The sequence below is a fragment of the Poecile atricapillus genome, chromosome 2 (assembly GCF_030490865.1).
Source record: "Poecile atricapillus isolate bPoeAtr1 chromosome 2, bPoeAtr1.hap1, whole genome shotgun sequence".
NCBI classification, from domain to species: Eukaryota; Metazoa; Chordata; class Aves; order Passeriformes; family Paridae; genus Poecile; species Poecile atricapillus.
The window spans coordinates 140,298,962-140,321,224 of record NC_081250.1 but is presented as its reverse complement, the minus strand read 5'-3'; the positions used below and the strand labels follow the sequence as shown (position 1 = coordinate 140,321,224).

Below are 22,263 nucleotides of genomic sequence, written 5' to 3'. Positions count from 1 at the left end.
TCCGTGAAATATGTGCTGTCTCTTTCTCTTTTGGAGTACTGGTGTTAACTGGAAATGTTAATTCTGGGAACAAAGAATTCCTTCTTATCAAAGGGGGTTTACAGCTGAGTTTTTCAGAAAACTTAAAAGGTTTCTGAGTACTTGAAGGATCTGAATTATTGCCTCAAGCCTCCTGATGTCACAGAGATCAAGTTAGGAAAAAATTCAAGGCCAAAAATGGAAGGGCAGGAATGGCTAAATGAAACTGTCATTTCTCAGTTCACCGCTCTTCAGCATTCCTTATGCTCATGCTGGTTTGCCTGTAGGTTGGAGTGACTGTGAAGCAGGCTGGGATGTAAATTTACAGTGCAGCAGTTTGGTGGCCCCTATACCAAGAGGGGGGCTTACCCTGAACTCTAGTCATTTGACAGGTAGGAATTTGATCTTACCCAGTTCAAATTGTTTATACAACATGAAACATTCACAAATCCAGCTGAATTACATGGTATCAATCCACTTTGAAAGGACACTAGAGAAGATATCTACCAGCAAAGGGTGTCCACACAGGGAACCAGCACTCTCCAAATTCACAGGCTGACTTAATTCCCCAGGTAGACAAGCCCAAACAGCAAAGAATATATGTCCTTCTTCACTTTGGAGTTGGAGAAGATGTTTCTATCTAATTCTTTTTCCTTTTTTTATGGCTGATAATGCAGTACAACTTATTTTCCAGTTCCTCCATTGCAACCTTTGAATCCTATAATACAAATCAAGTTCTGTTTTGATAGGAAAAGCTCCATATTTCCTTCTCTGAACACAGTCTGACAGGTGGGATTTTCTTTTTTGTATATTAGCCCCATGTATATGCCTCAGATTTACAAAACAAGCCGAAGTCCCAACTAAAAAAAAATGGGGCAAATCCACTTACAAGATCAAATCCACTTATACTGTTAAAACAAAATTAACCATGTAGGTATAAGCTTTCTCTTGACAACATTATTAGCTAAATATCTTTTCTCTTTCTTCAGTATATATTGGCATGAATTCTTTTCCCCAAGGTTTCTGAGTTATGACATAGAAAAAGGATGGGGCAACAGCTGCAGAAGGTTTTCTCCTACTTTGGTCAAATCTGAGACACATTTTCCTGCTACCTGCACCACCATACTGCCTGCAGATTAACAGTATTCTTTAAGCCTCCATTTTCCAAGTGTTCTCAGAATAGTTCAGATCATCAGCTCTTACAGTTTAAAGAGTCAAATTCATTTCTAAGAGACAGCTGTAATAGCATGGTAGAATGCTAGATTGTTGCCTTCTTACAGCTACTAATATTTTTGCTTTCAGAGACAATCAATCTTTTTGAGATTCCTCTTCTCCTTAGTTTGACAGAAATCTCTTAATGACGAGTCTCTGAGTATTCTCTAAATGCAACATGTGGTGAACTCTAAGTCCCAAGCCTGAAGCCACAGTCTTCCCACTGTTTGTTGCTTGGGCTCAATAAACATCACACTGATATATTGAGATGACTCAGTGAGACAGTGTTCACCTGCCAGCACCAGCTCACTGGTCAGGACTTGTGAATTTTTCCAGATATCAGACAGGCTGAAAGAGCAAAGCCATTTATAGACCTGGTGATTATAATGATGCATGGGAACAAAAATAGATTTACAACAATAATAACATCCAGGACAGCAATACAAACAGTGAGGATAAAACCCAGGGAAAGATAAATACCTGTCTGGAAATATGACTACTAGTGAATCAATAAGTTGATGTCCTAGCAGTAGCACATCACACATCACTGCAGATTGAAAGCAACATAGTGTTGGTAACCTTCAGTCTGCCCAATGCAAATTGTCTTTTTTCTCCAGTCTTATGTACAACAGTACAAGTTACAATGTACAAGTGGCAGTGAACCATTTCTGTTAGCTAGAGGGTTGTTTCTGCACCACTTTTAACTAATGACTGTTAAAATAAGCTAGGTGAATTCCTGTAACACTGAATGAATGGAGCACTCAATGCTTGTAATACTCAACACTTCAGGTTTGTTAGTGAAAGAAGAAAGCTTGAAAAACTGATTTTTCCATTTCTTTTCCTATGCCAGTTTGTAAGCTATGCTATGAATAATGAATACTTTAAGGCACTTAGCTTATAAAAAATAGTTTCAGTCTGTGTCCCTTCTCTGTATGGCATGTAGTCACAAACGTGGTTCTTTTAAACACTGCTGAGAACAACTCTCTTGTAGCATGGACAAGTGTTTATTACAGGGTTTACTGCCTTGGCCTATGATTCTACCCTCTGCAAAAGCACATCTTAACTAATTCCCCAAGGCAAAGTGGCAACACTGTAAAACACTTGTGAAAACATTCAAACTGCAGTTTAAACCTTGTTAAAGCGCAGCTCTTCTTTGGAAAGTGACACTGAAAATGGCAGTGTGGGATCTTGTATTTTTTGTGTATGTGTGATTTCAGGATCAAACATGCTAAGTACAAGTATACAGTTCTCTCCTAACATCCACAGCCAGCTCTACAGCCTGCAATGAGATCTGATAGTTGAAACTTTCATGTTCATATATGGTTAAGACAATGGTCACCTTAGCAGCTGTCCCAGCATGCTATCATCATTGAAACAGATACACCTTTCCCCCATTCCATTTACCTGAATGAGCTTGAGGAGAATCTGTTTTCTTCTCATTAACTTGTCAGTTTTTTCACTGCTTAGGGATGAAAAATGTCTTTTCAGATAAGTTGGCATATCTAACTCTGAACAAAAATATACACAAAACAATTGTGTCAAAGAAGAGCACACTTCTTAACAACAGCATCATTTTCAGCTGAAGAATTTTAATGGCTTTCTAATTTGTTTTCTAGTCTGGTTAAGTGCATAAAATATTTCCATCTCTAGAAAATTCTGATATGAACACTACTGTCCATACACATTAACTTGTTTAAATAGGCTTATGAGCTATAGTTTTATTTCTCTATATTTTTCTCTAGAGAGCCAGCTGTTGGGCATTTACAGCTAGTACCAGCAATAAGAAGACATAGTCCCATCCAAAGCCCATTGAAATTCAGTTAACAGTGTTAATTAACCACAGGGAGCTTGCTATGTGTTTGATGCTTTTCTTTCTGCTGTACCTGAGATAAAAACAATCAGCCCCACCTACCTCCCAGGTTCTCCTGACCTGACACTGGAGCTGCTTCCAGTCAGAAGAGACACATTGTCATGTCTGGCTCTTGGCCTTTGAGAGGATAAAAGTAGTTTAGTTTAAACTTCTGCTCATGAACTTAATAACTTCTGCTGATGGAGTTGCTGTAGCATTATGGTGGAAGTCGGTTCCTGTATGGAGAATACCATACCCACACATGGCTATCCTGACATGCTCAAATATGTCCATGTCAAGAACAATCCTTCCCACCACCCCAACAAAACGAAAATGTAGGAATGTACAGGTAAAATTGGCAGTACTGTGCTTTTATCTGGGCAGTAAATTCATAAATATATTTAAGAGTAAGTGCTAAAGTACTAAAAAGTTCTGAAAAGATTACAGGAACATTTTCATCATCCATTCCAGGTAGAATACCAATCAAATGGTGACTACTACCCATGAAATACCAGCAATGCTCCCTTGGGTGTCAGTTTTCTGACTACTACCCATCAAATATCAGCAATGTTTCTGTGCCAGTTTTCACATCACTTCTTACAGAGAACTTACAACTAATTCAAGTGTCTTGGATTTTTATCATCCTGACAAGTGCAACCAGCATCTGTTTCAGTCTTAGGTTATGCTTGACACATATTCAAATGGCTATGGACTGTAAGGAGGCACGTGTGAGGCTGTCTTTGAAGATGATGGTTTCCAGACAATATAGCTAAATTTTTATGAAATAATATGCAGGCTTTTTCCACCTAACTCTTGCCAATCCTGCTCAGCTTTGTGACTCAAAGGGACAAAACTGCACAGCCCAGTGCCAACAGGGGCCCCAGTTTCAAATGCTCAAGCGCTGGTATAGCCAGAGCTGAGGTTTTGGTCTGGCCTGTGAAAAGGGAGAAAAAAAAACCCATCTGTGAAATGTGGAGGCACATCAGGTTTGGCTTCTACCCCAGGATCCCACAGGCTCCCATAATCCTTTATAGCTATCTGCAGGTTGGGAAAGGAAATCCTTTCTCTGCTCCTCTCCTCTGCTCCACACCTGGCACACACAGGTTCGCCAGGGCTTCTATGGAGAGCTCGGAGCAATCCCGGGAAGCACGAACAGCCGGGTTTGATCCTTATGGCTTTAGAAAAATGCCCTTTTCTAACTTAAACTAAGGGGAAGGAAGAACAGTGCCCTGAATGGGGCTTCTCCTGTGGACAGGAGCATGCTGAAGACACGACTGTCGCTGAGAAGTCACAGAAAGAGCGCCGTGTCTCCGCTGGCCCGGGCCTTTCCCCCGGGCCGAGTCCCTCAGGCCGCTGCAGGCCGCCGGCGCCCGGCAGCCTCGGCGAGAGGCGGGCGCCGTCCCTCGCATTCCTGCCTCAGCAGGGAAGGGGAGCGAACGGGGACCCTCCTTCTCCTCAGCCTCCCCGCCCTGGCCTTCGCTTCCAGCCAGCCCCGCCGCTGGGAGCCCCCGGGAAGCCGAGCCAAGGCACCGGAGCCTCCCCTCCGGCCCCGCTGCGGAGCGGAGCGCAGGGCGGCAGAGGCAGCCAGAGAGCAATTAAACCCTCCCCTGGCCAGCCCCTGACACTCCCTCCTGCATTTTCCAGTCTGTGGTTACGGCGCTCAAAGGGTTCCATTAAGTCACCAAGTTTTACAGGTTCCCTAAAAAAAAAAAAAAAAAGAGAGAGTGGGGGTGGGGGGAGGTGAGGGGGAGTGCGCGAGAGAAAAGTTTGGTCATGGCAGGGAATGTGTGATCAAAGCTGAGCCCAAGCTTCCTGTTACACCGGGACTATATATATATCGTCTTTAATGTTGGGAATGTAAGCAGCTGCCGGAGCCTGGCGCTGACTCTCTGCCTGATTCCCAGCGCGCTGAGGTTTCTTCCACCGACCACAATGAACAAGTTCCTGTGCTGCACGCTTGTGGTGAGTCCCTTCGCAGAGGTAGATAGGCTCTGGGTTGCATTGCAGCTTCAGACATCAGGCTGGAGAGACACACGGCTTTTCTACTGGGGTTTTTGTTTTGGGGTTTTTTGGGGGGGTTGTTTGTTTGTTTGTGGGTTGCTTTGTCTTCTCTCCGTTTTCTTGGTAAACCCTGCTTGTTTAATCTCTCCACACTTTGCTGGTGAGTTTGGAATGTGATGGACACGTCCAGCTCCAGGGAGACAGCAGGGATTTTCATCCCATTCTCAAGGTAGTGGCATGATTTGCTTTTATTTTGCTTTTTTTTTTTTTTTCTGACTTCTTCCCTCGTTTTGTAAGGCCTTATCATAGTGGTCTGAAGCAAAACCCTGTATGGAGTAATGAATTTAGAAACTCTAGGCTAGAATGTTTGTTTCTGATTTAGAAAAGCTCCATCCCTGCCTGCCTCTAATCTCTGCTGCAGTGGCACTCTTGGTATCTCAGATTCTCAGATGCTGGGATGGCTTTCTTACCCAGGAAAACCACTGTGAACTCCACCAAAAAACCCCCACAAGTGTGTTGTTCTTAGAAAATTCAGCTTCATATGCAAGAAAGTGATGAATTAGTAGTTGTGTCAGTAGCTATTACAGAAGAAGTTGGGTTATTAAATCTGGTATAAGACCCTGCTTTAATGAGTTTTTGTTTACTTGGTGATTTAGTAAGATACTTCCAGATGCAAATTTAGAGATGTTAGCAGCGCAGTAAATCTTTCAAAATGTTATTTAATCCATTTAGTCATATGGAATTGTATATTAGTTCAGTTTAATTAAAACCTGCCTACAGACAGATCCTGTATTTGGAGGCTCTTCATCTTTTGCATAAGGAAACTTTCAAAGAAAAACATTAAAAAAATAATATTCAGAGCAGGCTTTTCCTTATGCCAGCACAGTAACTTGCTTCTGGGTTGTTTTTGGTGAGTACAACAGCATTAATGTTGTGGCAGAGCATTAGAACTGAGATCCATTTATTCTGAAAGCTTTTTATAAATGCAACGAGATTTCCAGGATCTGATGAGTAATGCATGTTTATTACTCTCTGTACAACTTTCTGAAAGAGCTTTTTGAGAAACAAACCCAAAGTGATTAATGGTGCAAGGGAAGCATAGTTTGTCAGGCTTGTGGTCAGCAGATTGAAACGCAGGACAACTTTTTCATCCCATGTCTGATGTTGTGTCTGCTTTGTCAATATGAAATCACAGGAAGTTAATCTGGGAATTTCAGCAATATCTGGTTATCAACCTGGCTTCTTATCTATGGCTGTCATAAAATAATCATATACATACCAAAGAGATCATCATCCAACTGCATTATTATTACAAATATTGTGAAATTTAAGTAAAATTAGTGAAGTTTAAGTACTGTCAGATGTGCTAGAGCTCAGAAAAGTAGCTTTAGTATTCATCTAATAACAACCCTTCTAGGAGGCACAACTGTACTTCAAAGTTCTGTGTGTTTAGCTCACATATCTCCAAACCTAGTTTGGAGACTCTGGATCTAAAAAGACTTTTGGGACAGGATGTACTTTCAGCCTTGGCCTCTTTGCTCAGGTTTCAGAAAGTTTATACCTGCTGATGCTCATGTTTGTGTTGTTTGCTTGGAACACTAAAGCTGTTTACAAACATTATTAAATTGGACTGAATGGAAATAAATTCCCCAGAGCTGAATCTCATTACTTGTCACGTAACTATCTTGACCCTTATACTTGACCTTTCTCTATTTTGGATCTCTGGGCACATGTGACATTCTTTTTCTGGCGTGCCTGTTAGGTTTGCTGTGTGTAGGCAGCAGTGGCTTTGCAGCCCATGAGGGTAGGAGTTATCTTTCTGTCTGACTTTCTTTCTGTCTGTCTGCATGTGTCTTGGTTAAAAATAAAACACTAAGGTTACCAGAAGAATTTTTAAAAGATATTGTCACAATTGAAGCAACACCTACTGTTCAAATCTCATGGAAAACTTAATTTTGTTCCTTCTCTACAAGCACCTATTTGCACATAGTACTGGACATAAATTCTCTAGCTAGCAGTCAGTAATTCTGTTAGTAATTCTGTCAGTGCAAAAGCAGACTGTAGTTACAGTGGGAACATCCCAGGTTTGGGTTAGCTCTAAATCTTGCACTCTGGTGAATAGTGTTCCAAAATGTTGCAAAATATGTTACACATATTTTGGAGAGTATCTGGTTAGTTTTCCCTGCTTTCTCCCTCTAAAAGTTCCAAGGCAAATGTAACTCTTGTAAATGAAGACTTTGAATTTGGCACTTCTTTGATAAGATGTAAAACTGCTCTTCAGCTGAATTTCATTTTCCTACCACTGAAAATGAAACAGTTTACACCCCTAAATTGCTTTTTGTGAATGACAACTAATGGTGCCTCAAAAAGTCTCTACAAGACTTTTTGACATAATGCTTTTCTGACAGAGAAATGAAGACAATGTTTCATAGCCTCAGTTTTGAATATGGGTACTCAGGAGAGCCACCAATTGAACTCCTTATGTAAAAGAACAGCCTCCACTTTATAAAGTGTCTTCCAAACAAAAGTACGTTCTGTAATGTCCAAAGTGAGCGGATTACAATGAAGCAGTTGGCAGAATGGGGGAAGAGGTTTATAAGCTGAACTCAAGCCAATGAAGATGACTCCATGTTAGATTTCATTGTGTACCTGGCACTTTGCCATGGTCTGCAGAAAAGTCCTTCATCTGGGCAGTGCTCTTGTGAGCCTGCAACAACCCATGGGTCAGCAGTGCTGCAGAGCTGCTGGCCCAAAGAGGTTAAATCTGCTGATTGCACGGGCCCCCAGAACAGCAAGATCAGAAGGATGAGAGTTAGATGGGAGTAATTTCTCCCAGGATGACAAGTAATTTACAATGGTAATTTTCAGTAAGTGGATGTGGATCTCATCCATTGTCACATACTGGATCTGAAATACAAGCTATTGATGAGGAGGACCTTGATAATATCATCCAGTGCTGTATTTTGCCAGTGGGATTTCTCTGGGCCTGTGCATGATTTCAGTGAGGAATTCTGTCTAAGCATTGAGGATATGTGAAGGCCTCCTGCCTTTGCTTTGTCCAAATACTTTGTGTAGAAGGCAAAGTAAGAGAATTGTGAGTTTTTACTTTGAACCCAGTGCAAACACTGGGAGCAATCTGACAGATGTCTTGAACGATTATTTATCACACAAGAAAATATGCTTTGGAATACTTGCGGAATGCAAAACAGAAACAGATTTATCTTTCTCAGCAAATTAAACATTCTCCTTTGGTCTACAACCCAAAACCACAAAGCCAAGCTATATAATAATATTTTCATATGCTGAAAAGCCACTTTCTTTTCTACCACAAAGCAGTGATTTAAAGGGATGATGCTTGAAGGATTTTTACTTCATGTGCTTTGTCTTCTAGTTCATTTTAATTCAACAAGAGAAATCAAGTGGCTCTTTGCCTTATATTTAAAGATGAGAGAATAGGGCGTGTATTTTTTTATGCCCAAGATCTGAAATGAGATTTTACAATCACATTATTTCTCTTTCAAAAGCCTCTTCTGAGGAATCAAACAAATGGACTGCACAAGCCTTTTATGTTAGCATTGTGTTTGCTGACATAAGGATGGTATGGAGAAATATAGCTTCAGGCCTAATGTTGCTGAGTGACACGATGAAAGAACTGCTGTCTAACCTTGGGTAATACATGGTGAATAAGTTCTCAGTATTTAGTTGCATCACACTGACTGACACTAGACTTATATTTCAATATTTACAGTTCATCCCAACTCCTCACACTGAGACAGCCATCCTGAGAGGTGCCCAGGATTTTCCCCAGGGAGATGGAGGAAGATTGAATTCTTCAGTCATTTTTAGAAGCGAGCCCATGACACTAAAACTCAATTTCACATGATAGGTTGTTAGATGTAGTTAATGACATTAGATTTTGTTCTAGTTTTCTTTTGCCGTAACAATTTTATTATTGATAGCATTTCATAGTCATAGAACAAAAAACTCCCTAACCTTTGGGAGGTTTTTTTAAACTGAGCCTTGCATTTCACTAACCCTAGAAAATATTGTTTACAAGTGAATCACACTAACAATTTGTCAAGATGAAAAAGAACTGAGCATCATTTTCTTCCCTTAGTGCTGGGATATGAAGAATTAGCTGGGGATTTAAATCTGAAAAAATACTGCCTGGATCTCTTCAGTCCATTTGCCATCTCTTCCAGTAAACTAAATATTGTATTTGCTTTCAGAAAGGCATTGAGAGCTATATTTAAGACACATGGGTTTCTTACACCTGCTTCTCAGTGACAGGCTGTTCCCAATCTTCCTCTTACAAGAGAATCCCCGTTTTCGTTTGCCAGCATTACCCTTTAATGGAGAAAGTTCTTCTCTCTGAGTTCACCATCTATCTAAACTGAATCCATAGCTTCTCTTGTGAATTGCCAAGCTATTGAAAAAGTCCAGATCCTCTCCAAGGAAAATTTCTCAATTTCCTTCTAAACTTTCTCTGTAGCACTTCCTAGTGAATTAACCTTTCCTAAACAAGGATGAACAGAACTTTACACAATGTTCTGAATGACAAATCCATTAATTTGATCATGTGCAGCACTGATAGATGCCAGCTTTGGATTCTTAAGGGTTATAGGATGAACATACTCATTGTCCCTACTTTTGATTCCAGTAGACTGAAGCAGGACTTGTAATTTCTTCCTTCTTTCAAATTAGTACATGACACCTTTTCCAGCAAGAGCAAAACAGGCCAGTGCCAGCATGATCATGGAAGAAATCTTTCTTTCTATGAAGCTTTTGGGGAGACTACCGTTCAGAACCAGTAAGTTCTGATCATGGCACTTTGATGTGCTCAAATTTTGCTCAAATGTGCTGTTTCCTACAGAAGACATTCAGATGCTTAGTGTGGAGACTACCTTTAAATATGGACATTCAGATCAGAGGTTTTGTGTAGCTAAGAAACTGCTATCAAGTTGGTCATAGCATAGTTTAGGAGAGAAAATGTCAGGAATCACATAAAATGCATTTAAATACTATTTTAATTTGTCTTAGGAACATGCTTTTGAAGGGCCCCTCCTAATCATCCTTATTTACTGTATTTTAGTTTCCACATCAGAGCAGCCCTGGAGTGCACAAAGTGGATTTACCAAAATAAACAGAACTGATGAAAGTAAATCTAGAGATGGACCCCAGAGACAGACCAGATGCACTGTAACCACTAATGCATGCTTGTCCATGAGAGCAGATTGAAGTTAGTCCAAAATATCCCCTCAGAATAATACATAATGTGGATGTCAGGTGCTCGGCACCATCTGTTTTGCTCTGCAAATCTGCTGTAACAGGTGATGCAACTTCCTAATGTAAGCACAAACTCAGTGTGTGTTAGGCCAGGAGAAAGGACAATTTAGTGATGTTCCACTCCAGCTTATTCTGTGACCTGGGGGACAAAAGAGTCTTTTCATTCTGTTTGTCCTAAATTGCTACAGTAAAACTAGTGAAAATTGTATTTAATTTTCTTCCACCATTACTACTGAATTCTTGCAAAACATCTGAAAAGCAAATTGACTTTACTTTGGCACTTGATGTTGGTTTAAAGATAACATCTGATTTGCAGGTTGCATATCAATATTCAGAATACTCAGGGGTGCTATGTGTTTTCAGCCTATATATAAGACAATTTTGCAGATCTTTTTTCTTAAGTATTATCTAGTAACCTACAGTAGTCTTATGAAGTGTGGTATTGGGGATTGAGGTCTAGAAATGTACTTAGCAATATACTAATGGTCTAAAATAAATCCAGAAAAAAATTCCCTAAAAAGACCCATATGCTGTCTGTGGCAGTGGTTGATATCTGATGCATAGAAGATTTGGAAGAAAAGGACAGAAAAATATCAGTATTTTTGTGAATTCAGTTTTTGATTTGGGATTTCTTGATCAAAAGGTGATGTTTATATTTAATAGTCCTTTATTATTTTCATCCATTACTGTGTCAGTAATGTTGGTAACATCTTGAACTTGACTCTTTGCAGTGTCCCATGGCATTGCTAATGGGCCCATAGTAGGCACTAAGGTAATCTACCTCTGTTTTGAAAATTCTGTATAAAATGCTCTGGTAAAATTCTGAGATATTAATTGCATTTATATCTTTAGTTAGACTAAAGAATCTTTTTGTTGTAATATTTTGGATAATATGGATCCTAGCATACATGTGGCTCAGCCACTGATCAATGGATTACTGCAGCTACATAATGTGTGTTTCTGGGGAAAAAAAAGCAAAACAAGTGTGATGTGCTTTTCTTCTAAAAGTACAAAGAAAAAAATCAAATGGGAAGACTGATTGTTCTTTTAGTGATGCTGATTTATTAATCCTATTATTATGGGATTTGGTTATGCTCATTTAGATTAATAATATTCCAGTTGCCATTATTAGCTCATAGTTATTGGTTCTTCCAAGGACAAAATTCTGTATGTCTCGCACACATACGGTTCAAGTATTGTTTTGCTCAATTTTTAAAATCAATTCCTCTCAAGTTGTGTTGAAATGTTTTCAATTTTTATTGGCTTGTTTTCCACAGCTGTAGGTTCTTCAGGAAGCAAGTGCCTCCATTTTTCCCTACAAACCCCTATGCTTTCATACCCTGATTATTGAATTCTAATTAATTTTTATGCTGAATCAACCTCTTGCAGCAAAACTCTTTGCTTGCCTCATACATGGTTTCAACTATGTAAATAGTTGAGTAAGGAAAATAGATAAAATCTTGAAGTTATTCTTGCTCCTACACATTGCAGAGTAGAGTAAACAGTAATTAAATGATTCACCTACCTGTTCATTATGTGAAAATATGTCACCATGGGCAGAGGCACTGCCCAGAGGAGCAGATTCTACTGCAGTGACAGCTCTGGATTTGTGGGGAGCTGTGCACTACAGAGCAGGAACACTGTGTTTCTGCACAAGGATGTACTGCCCATATGACTGGTTGCTGTCCCTAATAATTTTCACAGTGTCAGATTTTCACCTCTCTTGGGAATTGTCTTGGGTTTCCACAGACATCTGCATGAAGTGTGGGTTGATGCTTGTCTTTGTAGCACCTGTGCCACCTGTTGTAGTCAGATAAGTTCTGTGAAGTGAAAGATTGTGTCCATGCAAGTCTTGGACTCTGGGATGCTGTATTATCTATTACTGAATTAAAACCATAGAAGAAAACTTTACTGTTCACATCAACAATTAATGAGATTACCAGGACTTCCTTATCACTAGAGTCATAGGTGTAGATTTACCAAGGGTGGGGGCATTTTTCCTCAATGTAAAGCCACTCACCGTTAGAAAATGTGCTGCACCCTCTTTGTTAAATAGATCACATGAAACAGATCCAGTCATTTAAGGAAAATGGAGTTGTTCATCAAACTTCAAAGACTAATAAGGAATTTCTCCCAATGAAAGGTATTGTGCATTGAGACCACAAGAAAAGGGACAGCTCCACCTCTAGAAATCAGATAAGTTATCAGAGTTAGTCAAAGGTAGCTACAAGAGGCTGTAGGGAATATCCATACTATCTGTATTTCATTCCTAAGCCTAGGTATAGCTGTATGAAAAGTGGATTCATAGAGGTGCAACAGGAGAATGCATTTAAGAGTATTTGCTTAAGCAATAAGAGTTCCTAAGTTAAGCACTAAAAGTTCCATAAGTCACATCACTTGTCAATTGTGTTAATGCAGATGAAGTTTTAAATTGTCCTTTCCAAACTTAATAAGATTATGGCTTTAGAAGTGCCATGTTGTGGCAGAAGTGGGGCCCTTAAATGAAGCATCTCAAGAAAATGCAGACTTAAAAAAAAGAAAAAATAAATTCTACTTTTACTTTGGGGACCTTTGGAAAAGAGGAAATACATGTTTGAAATTGAATTGGCAATTCTGTATTAGCTAACAGGGGTTAAAATAGTAACAAAGACAAGTCAGTTAAATCTATAATTTTATTGGATACACAGAAAAATATCTTAAGTCAGATCCAGTTTACTTCATCTTTACAAAATTTACAAAGTTTTGGAAGAGAAAGGGCACCTGCAGCCATACATGCAGTGCTGGGACAGAGCTGGGTTGTTAGTGAGGAGAGTGAGCTATTGGCAAACCCTATGGGGATCAGGGTGGTTCTCAAGAGTTATTTTTGTGGTAGACTGGTGGAATCACGGAACCAAATTTTCAATTATAAGACCAAAATGAAGTGATGTGGAGGTTGTCTCAGATCACTACATCCCAAATCACACCAGCAAAGCAGACTGTTGTAGGAAGCAGGAGGACTCTAGTTGTCATGGCATATGCCAGTACTGAACCAGCTTTTCACAACAGCTGTGAGCATGTGATTTTAGGTAGGAAATGTAAGCATTGGCTTGGTCTCTTCCAGCTCATTCAATTAAGTCCTCAATGCCCTTCATAACTTGCATCGTTCTTTACCTTTGTCTCAAGCTGTGTCTTCACCTTTGATGTAGCTGCCACATTAAATCGCAGGAGCTTCTGCATATCAGTGCAAAATTAAATGGAAGGCATTAAAAAGTAAACTCTGTTGTTCTAGCCATTGATTTCTGGCAAAAAAATAGTGTAAGAGAAATAGTGTAAGGAATCACCTTTAAAGGTATCTGTGGTGATGGTGCAGTACAGTGGCCAGGTTCACACGCTCAGGCACAATTCCTTTTGCATTTGAAGTACTCAAGAATACAAAGGCGCATAATCCCCACCTTTGCCGTGCATTGGACAAATTCTCTGGTGCCAGGCAGTAAAAGGTCATTGTCCAATGATATTAAAATGTTGTAAATTGGAGAAGAATAGGATCTTCATCTAAGGAAGGAATCACTTAGGTCGGGAAGATTTGCTAGATAAGATCCTAAAACTTTCCCATTCTGAGACAGACATGGGAGAGTCTGGAAGCTGGCCAGTATCTCGGAAATTTCTAACGCAAATATGTGTTTGAAGGCAGTGACATGAGTAGACTCATAAACTCATTGAAGTGCGGGTTTACTTGCGATCATGGTACTCCCTGGAGCTAAAAGGAAGGGATGTTTTATTTTCCTGTTGCTAGCTCCTGGACATTTCTGTCAAGTGGACCATCCAGGATGACTCTCCCCCCAAGTATCTCCATTACGAGCCGGGGACATCTCGCCAGCTGCTGTGTGACCAGTGTCCTCCCGGGAGCTATGTGCAGCGGCACTGCAGCGCCAGCAGCCCGACGCAGTGCGCTCCGTGCCCGGCTCAGTACTACGCCGACGAGTGGAACAGCAACGAGGAGTGCCAGTACTGCAGCACCGTCTGCAAGGAGCTGCAGCTCGTCAGGCAGGAGTGCTCCAGCACCCAGAACCGCGTCTGCGAGTGCGTCCCGGGCAGGTACCTGGAGCTCGAGTTCTGCTTGAGGCACACGGAGTGTCCGCCCGGGTTCGGTGTCGCCCAGGCAGGTGGGTCCCGCTCCTCCATACGCACAGATGTAATCAGAGCTCTGCCCCACGGCCACGACTCGTGGCGCTTACACGATTAGGAAAGAGGCTTGTCCAGACGAAATTGTAGGACGGTAAATTGTAAAGCCAATTGAACCTGTTCTAGTCTGCATCATTTGGACTGTAGCCAAAGGAAGGTTTCTCAGTGGAATACCCCGCTCCTGCTGTAATATGTAACTTAATGGCAGTAGCAAATGTAGCAAATTGCACTCTAATGAGAAACATGATGGATTGCCTCTTTTAAAGGAACATTATCCGGAATGTAGTATTTGTGTGTGTGATAAATAATAATGTTTTTCATTTTGAAATCTGCTGTTTCAAGCAACTGTGTATCTTGACAAATGCCAGGAGCACTACATGTGTGACACCCAGTATATAACTATAACAACATTAATATAGCTCTAGCATCAGTGCAATATGTGGCAAAAATTAATTATCAGCATCCTAGGTGGAATTCTTAGGGAAACTGTTACTATTATCAAGCAAACAACCATTTCTTTGTCAAGGAGGCTGGCATAGTGCTGAAAGTCTGGTGGGGATATAGAGCAAAGCAGCACTTTTTAGTGGAGTGTATTCTTCATTTAAGACAACATAAATTGTTAAACCAATAATTTGTTCTTCCCTCAAAACAAAATACATCATTTATTGTTTGGCAAATGCTGTGGCCCAGTTTAGCTCCAGTATTTAACACAACCCGAAAGAACTGTAAACTGTCATTGTACCAGAGCTTGATAACTGCCTGGAGAAGAGCACTGAAGAAGGAAATTCAAGCAGAAAAACAAAGTGTCTCAGACACCCACAGGCAACCAGACTACAGAATGATTTCAGTAGGAATGACATACCTGCAGTGAGAAACACTAGGGCAGGCCTGTACATTTTAGAGCTGGGCTGAATGACAGACTGAGAGTCCTTTTCTGGGTTATGAACCTCTCACTAGAGAGCAGCTTTGACGTAAGGAGAAATGCTGCTGCAGTAGCTGCTCACTAGTCCTTGAGTAATTGGTTGATGAAGCTTTACCCTGATGCCCTTCCACGGTTAAGCATTTCCACTGGCAGCTACCATATTTCCATATTTTAAACCTTCATTAACCTAAACTATTATACCCAGGAGCTTGGGTTAATGAGGTTCCACTCTATCTCAGCAGCAAGTCAAAAGGGGCCAGAAACAAAGTCCTCAGAAAGACTTTGGGAGGTGAACAAAGTATAAATTGTCTGAGCAACCAGCCGGCTGCATCCCTATGAGCACGGTGAAACACGGCAGACACATTTCAATCCCTCAATTCAGAATGAAGCAAACTTTTAAAGAAGATTAAATGTTGAATTTTTTAATATATTGAAAAGTTGGTTTCCAAAACACCATCAGATTGAACCAGCTCAACCTAAGCAGACCTCAAAAAAGGAATGAAAACATTGTAAAAATAATTGCATCCCCCTGTGTCAATAGTAATTTTTTAAAATGAGGCAACAACTAAGAGTTTAATAAGCATGTACTGCACTGTGTTACTGCTTTTAGCCATATGATAGCCTTGAACTCTGTAATGAAGCAAATTCAGGTGGAATAAAACATAATAGCAGAAAAATATTATTCCATTCCCACACAGGGAGATGGTGTGGTCCAGTGCCTCATTTAAGGCTTAAAGCATAAGAAATCTGTTTCCCTGGTGCCCGTTGCTCATGATTACTCTAGGATACCACTTTGCTTTTGTAGTCCCTTTTTGTGAGTGCCCTGTACGAGGCAGGGTTTATAGCAGCATTGTATTGGGAAAGCAGCACTGCTGTGAGGCAGCTCTGTCTCCCTGGTGGCGTTTCCCTGGGAAGAATGGGGGATTCCAGGAGAATTGGAGGGAGTGGCAGAAGGGCAGACAGACAGCGGCAATTTGTGCCCTGAACAAGAGCGGTGAAATAAAGAGTGAAGAAGCTGGCAGAGCTGGAGGGTGACTTTATGATCAGTCCTGAGAACACTGATGGATTACCCGGTATATTCCTCTCTTGTGCTGCAAAGATTATGCAGTAAACTCTGAGCAGAATGATGCACCACTTGCAGGAACACTCCTTTCTTCCACTTCCTTGCTGCCAGAACACAACAGCAGCCTGTCTGTAGCAGGGAAAGTTGCTAAAATGCATCTGTCTCAGAACAGCTGATCTCTGCCTGCGCAGTGTAGGTGCAGCCCGGAGCTGCAGGCAGTGCACTTCGCACAAGGGCAATGATGTGGCTGCAGAAAGCACCGGATTTGGGAGGGGGCTGGCACATACACTGTCTCTGGCTACTATAAACTCCTCCATTTTCACTCGTTGTCTAATGAAGTGTTAGGTCAGGTGGTATGCAAGTACTATTCTTGATTTCACAGCTGATTGAAGACTTGAGATACGTACTCTTTTTCTCGAAGGATTTCCCAAAATAATAAAAAAATAAATACTAAAAAACTAACTTAAACATCCACATGTAAATGCTTTAAAAATACACTAGATGGAGGTATTTTCTTATTCAAATGTAGTTTCTAAATTTTTCAAATAAATTTTAAGTGTGTGTTTAAATTCAAGTTCAGTAATGCAGTATTAGATACCAGACTTCAGGCACTTGTTAAATGTTGAATGAATAAGGATGAATTAGGAGTGCATATACACCAGTTATTGGTGCTGTTACTTTCCTGCCACTGTTGGTTAGACTGCACAGTTTCAGATCATAGATTCATTTTCTTACTCCTTTTAAATGTGCTAGAAACATATGTTGTCATTCTGTTGTTGTATCATATATTTAGTTCTGAAGTAAAACTATGCATTATAATCACCAAGCAAAACATGTATGTGTATTATTTATTTTTTTTTTTATATTGGACACTGCTTTCTTCAGTTTTAATAACATTTTATTCAAGCCCCCAAAAGAATTTCAAAATTGTTGTATTTAGTTGATATTTAGTTGGATTGTATTTTTATCTAGAACTGAAGTAACCCGTTCAAGTAAGGTTCTGGGCAGCTATTGCAGAGTGAAATTCAGAACACTTTTTTTTGCCACTTAATTACTTTACAGAATGTTTGTATAGTTGAAGGATGAAGATCAGGCATAGTGTAATCTCCGAATAGACTCAAGTAATTGAGGTTTTAAAGATATTACTTTACTAAATTACTGATTTAATCAGCTATCACTGATTTTAAATTTGGTAACAAGCATATTTAAGAGTACTATTTACTGTATTCCATCAGCAGAAACATCCTTCTCCTAAGGCATCTTCTGTCTCTTCTTTTCCTAAGCGATTCCTTAATAGATCACAAACACAAAAAGCAGAAGCATGACAGTTTAGAGAGGAATGTTTTCCTTGCTTTTTATATTATTTTTAAATTATTTTCCTACAGTTGAGGTTATGTGTAATTGGATGCATTGTTTTCCTGTTTCCACAGGTACCCCTGAGAGTGACACTGTATGTGAGAGATGTCCAGAGGGATTTTTCTCAAATGAAACCTCCTCCAAAGCAGCCTGTCTTAAGCACACAAACTGTAGTGCCCTGGGTTTCAAAATAGCTTTGAAAGGAAATGAGGTTCGTGACAACATCTGTCAGGAAAATACAGATACGACACCTCAAAAATGTGGAATAGGTGTGTATCATGTTAAGGAAGAGTGCTCTGAAAACGTACCGTTAGTTATCGTTAACATTAATTTACCAAAACCCAGGATAAAAATACCTAGCTTGTTAGCTGTTTGCCTGCTATGGTGATGACCATAGTAGAATTTTAATTATTATAGTTCAGGCCAAAAAGAACTCAAGCACAAAGAGAAATGGCACTATAAAGACAATTTCTTAGTCTGTTTTTAAAATGCTTTTCCTTATCATTCTTGCTTCATGGTTGTTTCGGTTTTTTTTCTGAGATGGGCAAGGTAAGAGATCGGAACAATCGACATCTTCTCTTTCTCATTTCAGATGTAACCCTGTGTGAGGAGGCTATGTTCAGGTTTGCTGTTCCTACTCATCTCACATCTAACTGGCTGAACATACTCGCAGACAGCTTGCCTGGGACAAAGGTTAGCACAGAAAATATTGAAAGGATTAAACAAAGGCACAGCCCTCAAGAGCAGACCTTCCAGCTTTTGAAACTGTGGAAGCAGCAAAACAAGGAACAGGATATGGTCAAGAAGATTATCCAAGGTATCTTATTGTGATAGCATGTGCATTACAAACAACCTTCTGAATGGCATTTTAAAAATTGCTTGGATCAAATATCCCCTGGGGATGTGTTGTGCTTGGAGAAGGGCCTGCAGGCCTTCACTGAGATACACTGATGCAGTAAACATAGAGAAGTCAAGGGGAAGCAGGAACAGAATTCCACTTCTCCAGATCAGTCAAGAATGGAATTTTTCCCAGACTTGTAGCCCACTTTGGAGCATGTGTTGTGCAATGGCCAAGATCCCCTGTTGAGACTGCACAACATATAAATAATTTTGATCAACTGAGGAAAATGTTTCCCACTGTAATATCTGAGCAACTGAGGTTAGAGGGAGATGGTTCCCTGCAGCTGAGAGTGCAGTTTGTCTTCTGTAAAGTAGAGGTTGACATGTTGGACTGAAACATTTATCCACAGGGTGGGGGCACATGGGAGTGAGGAATAGGTAGAGAGGCTTTCCCTTCTTTTTCCCTTCTGGTACCTCTTTGTCATGCTGATTCATTGCTTTGTTTGTGCTGAATCTACCAAGACACACTTCAAAGATGAAATAGTGCTGCAGTACTAATATAAAGGTTTTTTACAACAGTCAGGCCAACTCTTCATGTAAGCCACCATCAACAACCACTGCATTCGAATGACATTTTGTCCACTCGGAATAGATTTGAAAAATGCTGCAGAAAGGATTTTTTTTACCCCCCCTGATATTTAGTATGTATGCTTATGTCAGTCTGTGAAGTATCTAGAGTACTTCAAAATTCAGAATTGCTATTTTAACAAAGTTTGCCTAGGCATTTCTGAAGAGAATGAACTAAATTTTCATTCACTGGAACCAAATACTAGGAGTCCTATCACAGAAAGATACACAACATTTTACAGGATAGATGGCCCCAAAAAAGCAAAGATGAGAGAATTACTTGAAGCAAAGAAATTTGGAAAGCAATTTCATCCTGGAATTTTGAAATTTTTTAGTAGGCTGCAATAAAGTTGTAATGTGCTGTACTTACCCCTGTTCTCTTCTTGCTTTCTATAGATATTGATCTTTGTGAAAACAGTGTCTTAAAACACGTTGGCCACATGAACCTCACCTTTGAACATCTCAACATGCTGATGGCAAGCTTGCCAGGCAAGAAAGTTGGAAAAGAAGATGTTGAGCGCACAATGAAACTATGTCAACCCACAGAGCAAGTTCTGAAGCTTCTCAATCTGTGGAGAATAAAGAATGGTGACCAAGACACCATTAAAGGTTTAATGTATGGACTGAAGCACTTGAAAACGTACCACTTTCCAAAACGAACCATCCAAAGCCTGAAAAAGGTGATTAAGTTTCTTCACAGATTTACAATGTATAGATTATACCAGAAACTCTTTTTAGAAATGGTAGGGAACCAACTTAAATCTGTGAAAGTAAGATGTGTCTAACTCAAGATATGTTTCTTTCTCCACTGACTATTTTTCCCTAATTACTGCCAGCAGTAATTAAACTGGAACATTATTGCAGCACATTTTGATTTACTATTTATAGAAATGCCTGACTGGAATAGTTCTAAGTCTTCTGCAGTGGTTTTGAAGATGTTTTTTGATTTTTTTAAAATTCTCTTTAATAAAAATCACTTTTGTAAAAGCTATTAACCCGATGGTAACACTAAGAGCCTGATTCTGCATTTTTGCACATTCAGAGTTGAAAAGTCCCACTGTAGTCACTATATGAGAAAGGAATGCCAGACCAGGCTCTAATCCTGGAGTATACAGTCTATAATACAAATACAGTATTTGCTATTTATATTCTTCAATGAATAAACATTTTGTTGTACATATTTATTAAGTTAAATGGAAATTGTATGAGACTGAATTTTAGGAAGAGAATTGGAAAGCACAGCACACTGTATATTTTCTAGTTAAACAGAAATGATTCCATATATTTTTCTGGCAAAATTTTGTAGCATGCCCTAAGAGTTAATAATTTCTTTACAATTTGTATATAAAAAAATGTATTGTTGCTTAGTATTATTTGTATAAGTTGTGGTATCTTTTGGTAAGGATGTTTTAATTTATCCAATGATTTTAACTCAAATATGGTGAAAATATAGCTCAAGTGACCTGAATATTTAAATATTCTGTGAGGAAGTGAATGTACCATATTTAAGAAGCTGGATTTTTATATAGAATTTATAATCTTATTTTATAAAGCAATTAAATTTTTCAGTTTACTTTTTGACTGGTGTTTTACTCTTGATTCTACAGTAGGAACTAATTACAAAGACAGACTGTGTGGATTTTGCACTTTATCTAGGGCTTGGGTCTCTGCTACTGCCTGTCTGGTCTAGTAGTTAATATGTGAACTAAGTAAATACTGATCAGCACTGGATTTTCATGGTCACTGAAATGGTGTAGAAGAAGCTAAAAAAGGCTTAATGGTTCCAGTCTAAAAGGCCCAGGTGGTTGTGGTACGACCAATTACAGCTCCATAGACACATGTGGCCCAACACCTCTCTTGGCCCAGGGACTTTCTTGGAGAGCTCACAAGCTTTGCCCTAACCACAGCTTGTAATTTCATGGAGGAAAGATGATGCATGGGCCTGACAAGCTTGGAAAGCCTCACTTATTGCCACTGTGCTTAAAGGAAGGGAGCACAGAGAGGTCACATAAAAAATAGTCCTTTACCATTTCCCTCAGCTATAGAATGAGGCACCTACAAAGCCCTGAGCCCCATGAAAACAGAACAGAGAGTGGATGAGTGTCATTGTCAAAAGCTCACAATTTTAAGGACCAGTGGTCATTCACAATGCAAGCCAAAGGCTTTGGTGGCTTCAGAGAATGACTGTACTCTTGGGTTTTTTTCTTTAAACCATGTGAACAGAGCTTGAATATTCAACATATTCTTTTCCATTGTGTAAGGAAAGGAAATCCACAAGCATTTAGCCTTGTATGACAAATATTCATCTATTACAGATGAGAGGATCTTAAGCAAAGAATGAGAAAGAGATTTCTGGTTGATACGATAGGTGCTCATCAGAATTGCTCTCTATCTAGTGAATACAAATGGGACATACTGATTTAAAATACTTGGGATATATTTTTCACTGAATTCTCACATCACTTTTTTATCAAAAGGAATAAACTCCCTTTTAAATTTCACAGGCTATTAGCATCTCATTTATTGGTATAGCTGAGAAATGGTGCTGAACATGAAAAAATTTCCTAGTTTTCTGTTGATTCATTTGGGATAATTTACATACTTCTACAACAGAAAGTGGTTTTACATGTAATTAAAAGATTATAACAACAGACTCTCAAATTTGCAAAATAGATACCAGATGTTTCCGTGACTCTGACAGGTGTGGAGGTTTGGGGTGTTCTGGGTGTTAAAGTGAGAATAATGATCTTACTGGCAACAAAATGAAGATCTCACACACCCTATACACAAGACCATCTTAATCCTTTCTACATATAGAACAATTTTGTAATTCATAGTATAGTTATAGTATCAAGTAGCACTATAATGTAAAAATTTATCACAGAGATAGAGCCCTCTAGAGAAAAGCAGAGTTGTTTCTTTGTACAT

General features: G+C 39.6%; 1 protein-coding gene across 1 annotated transcript; it reads left to right on the top strand.

Moving 5' to 3' along the window:
- Nucleotides 1-4,823: 4,823 nt before the first annotated feature.
- Nucleotides 4,824-21,836, top strand: TNFRSF11B (TNF receptor superfamily member 11b). Its single transcript, XM_058832872.1, has 5 exons — nt 4,824-5,041; nt 14,139-14,508; nt 17,943-18,137; nt 18,461-18,685; nt 19,732-21,836. Exons 1-5 carry the CDS (start codon nt 5,012-5,014, stop codon nt 20,118-20,120), a joined length of 1,209 nt encoding a protein of 402 aa, XP_058688855.1. The 5' UTR covers nt 4,824-5,011; the 3' UTR covers nt 20,121-21,836.
- The last annotated feature ends 427 nt before the right edge of the window (nt 21,837-22,263 follow it).

What these genes read in the sequence shown, in the direction of transcription:
- TNFRSF11B (XM_058832872.1), top strand. Translation starts at nt 5,012, where the DNA reads ATGAACAAGTTCCTGTGCTGCACGCTTGTG. An exon ending in TCCTGTGCTGCACGCTTGTG is followed by an intron (nt 5,042 to 14,138) that starts GTGAGTCCCTTC and finishes TCCTGTTGCTAG; the next exon opens with CTCCTGGACATTTCTGTCAA. An exon ending in GGTCAAGAAGATTATCCAAG is followed by an intron (nt 18,686 to 19,731) that starts GTATCTTATTGT and finishes TGCTTTCTATAG; the next exon opens with ATATTGATCTTTGTGAAAAC.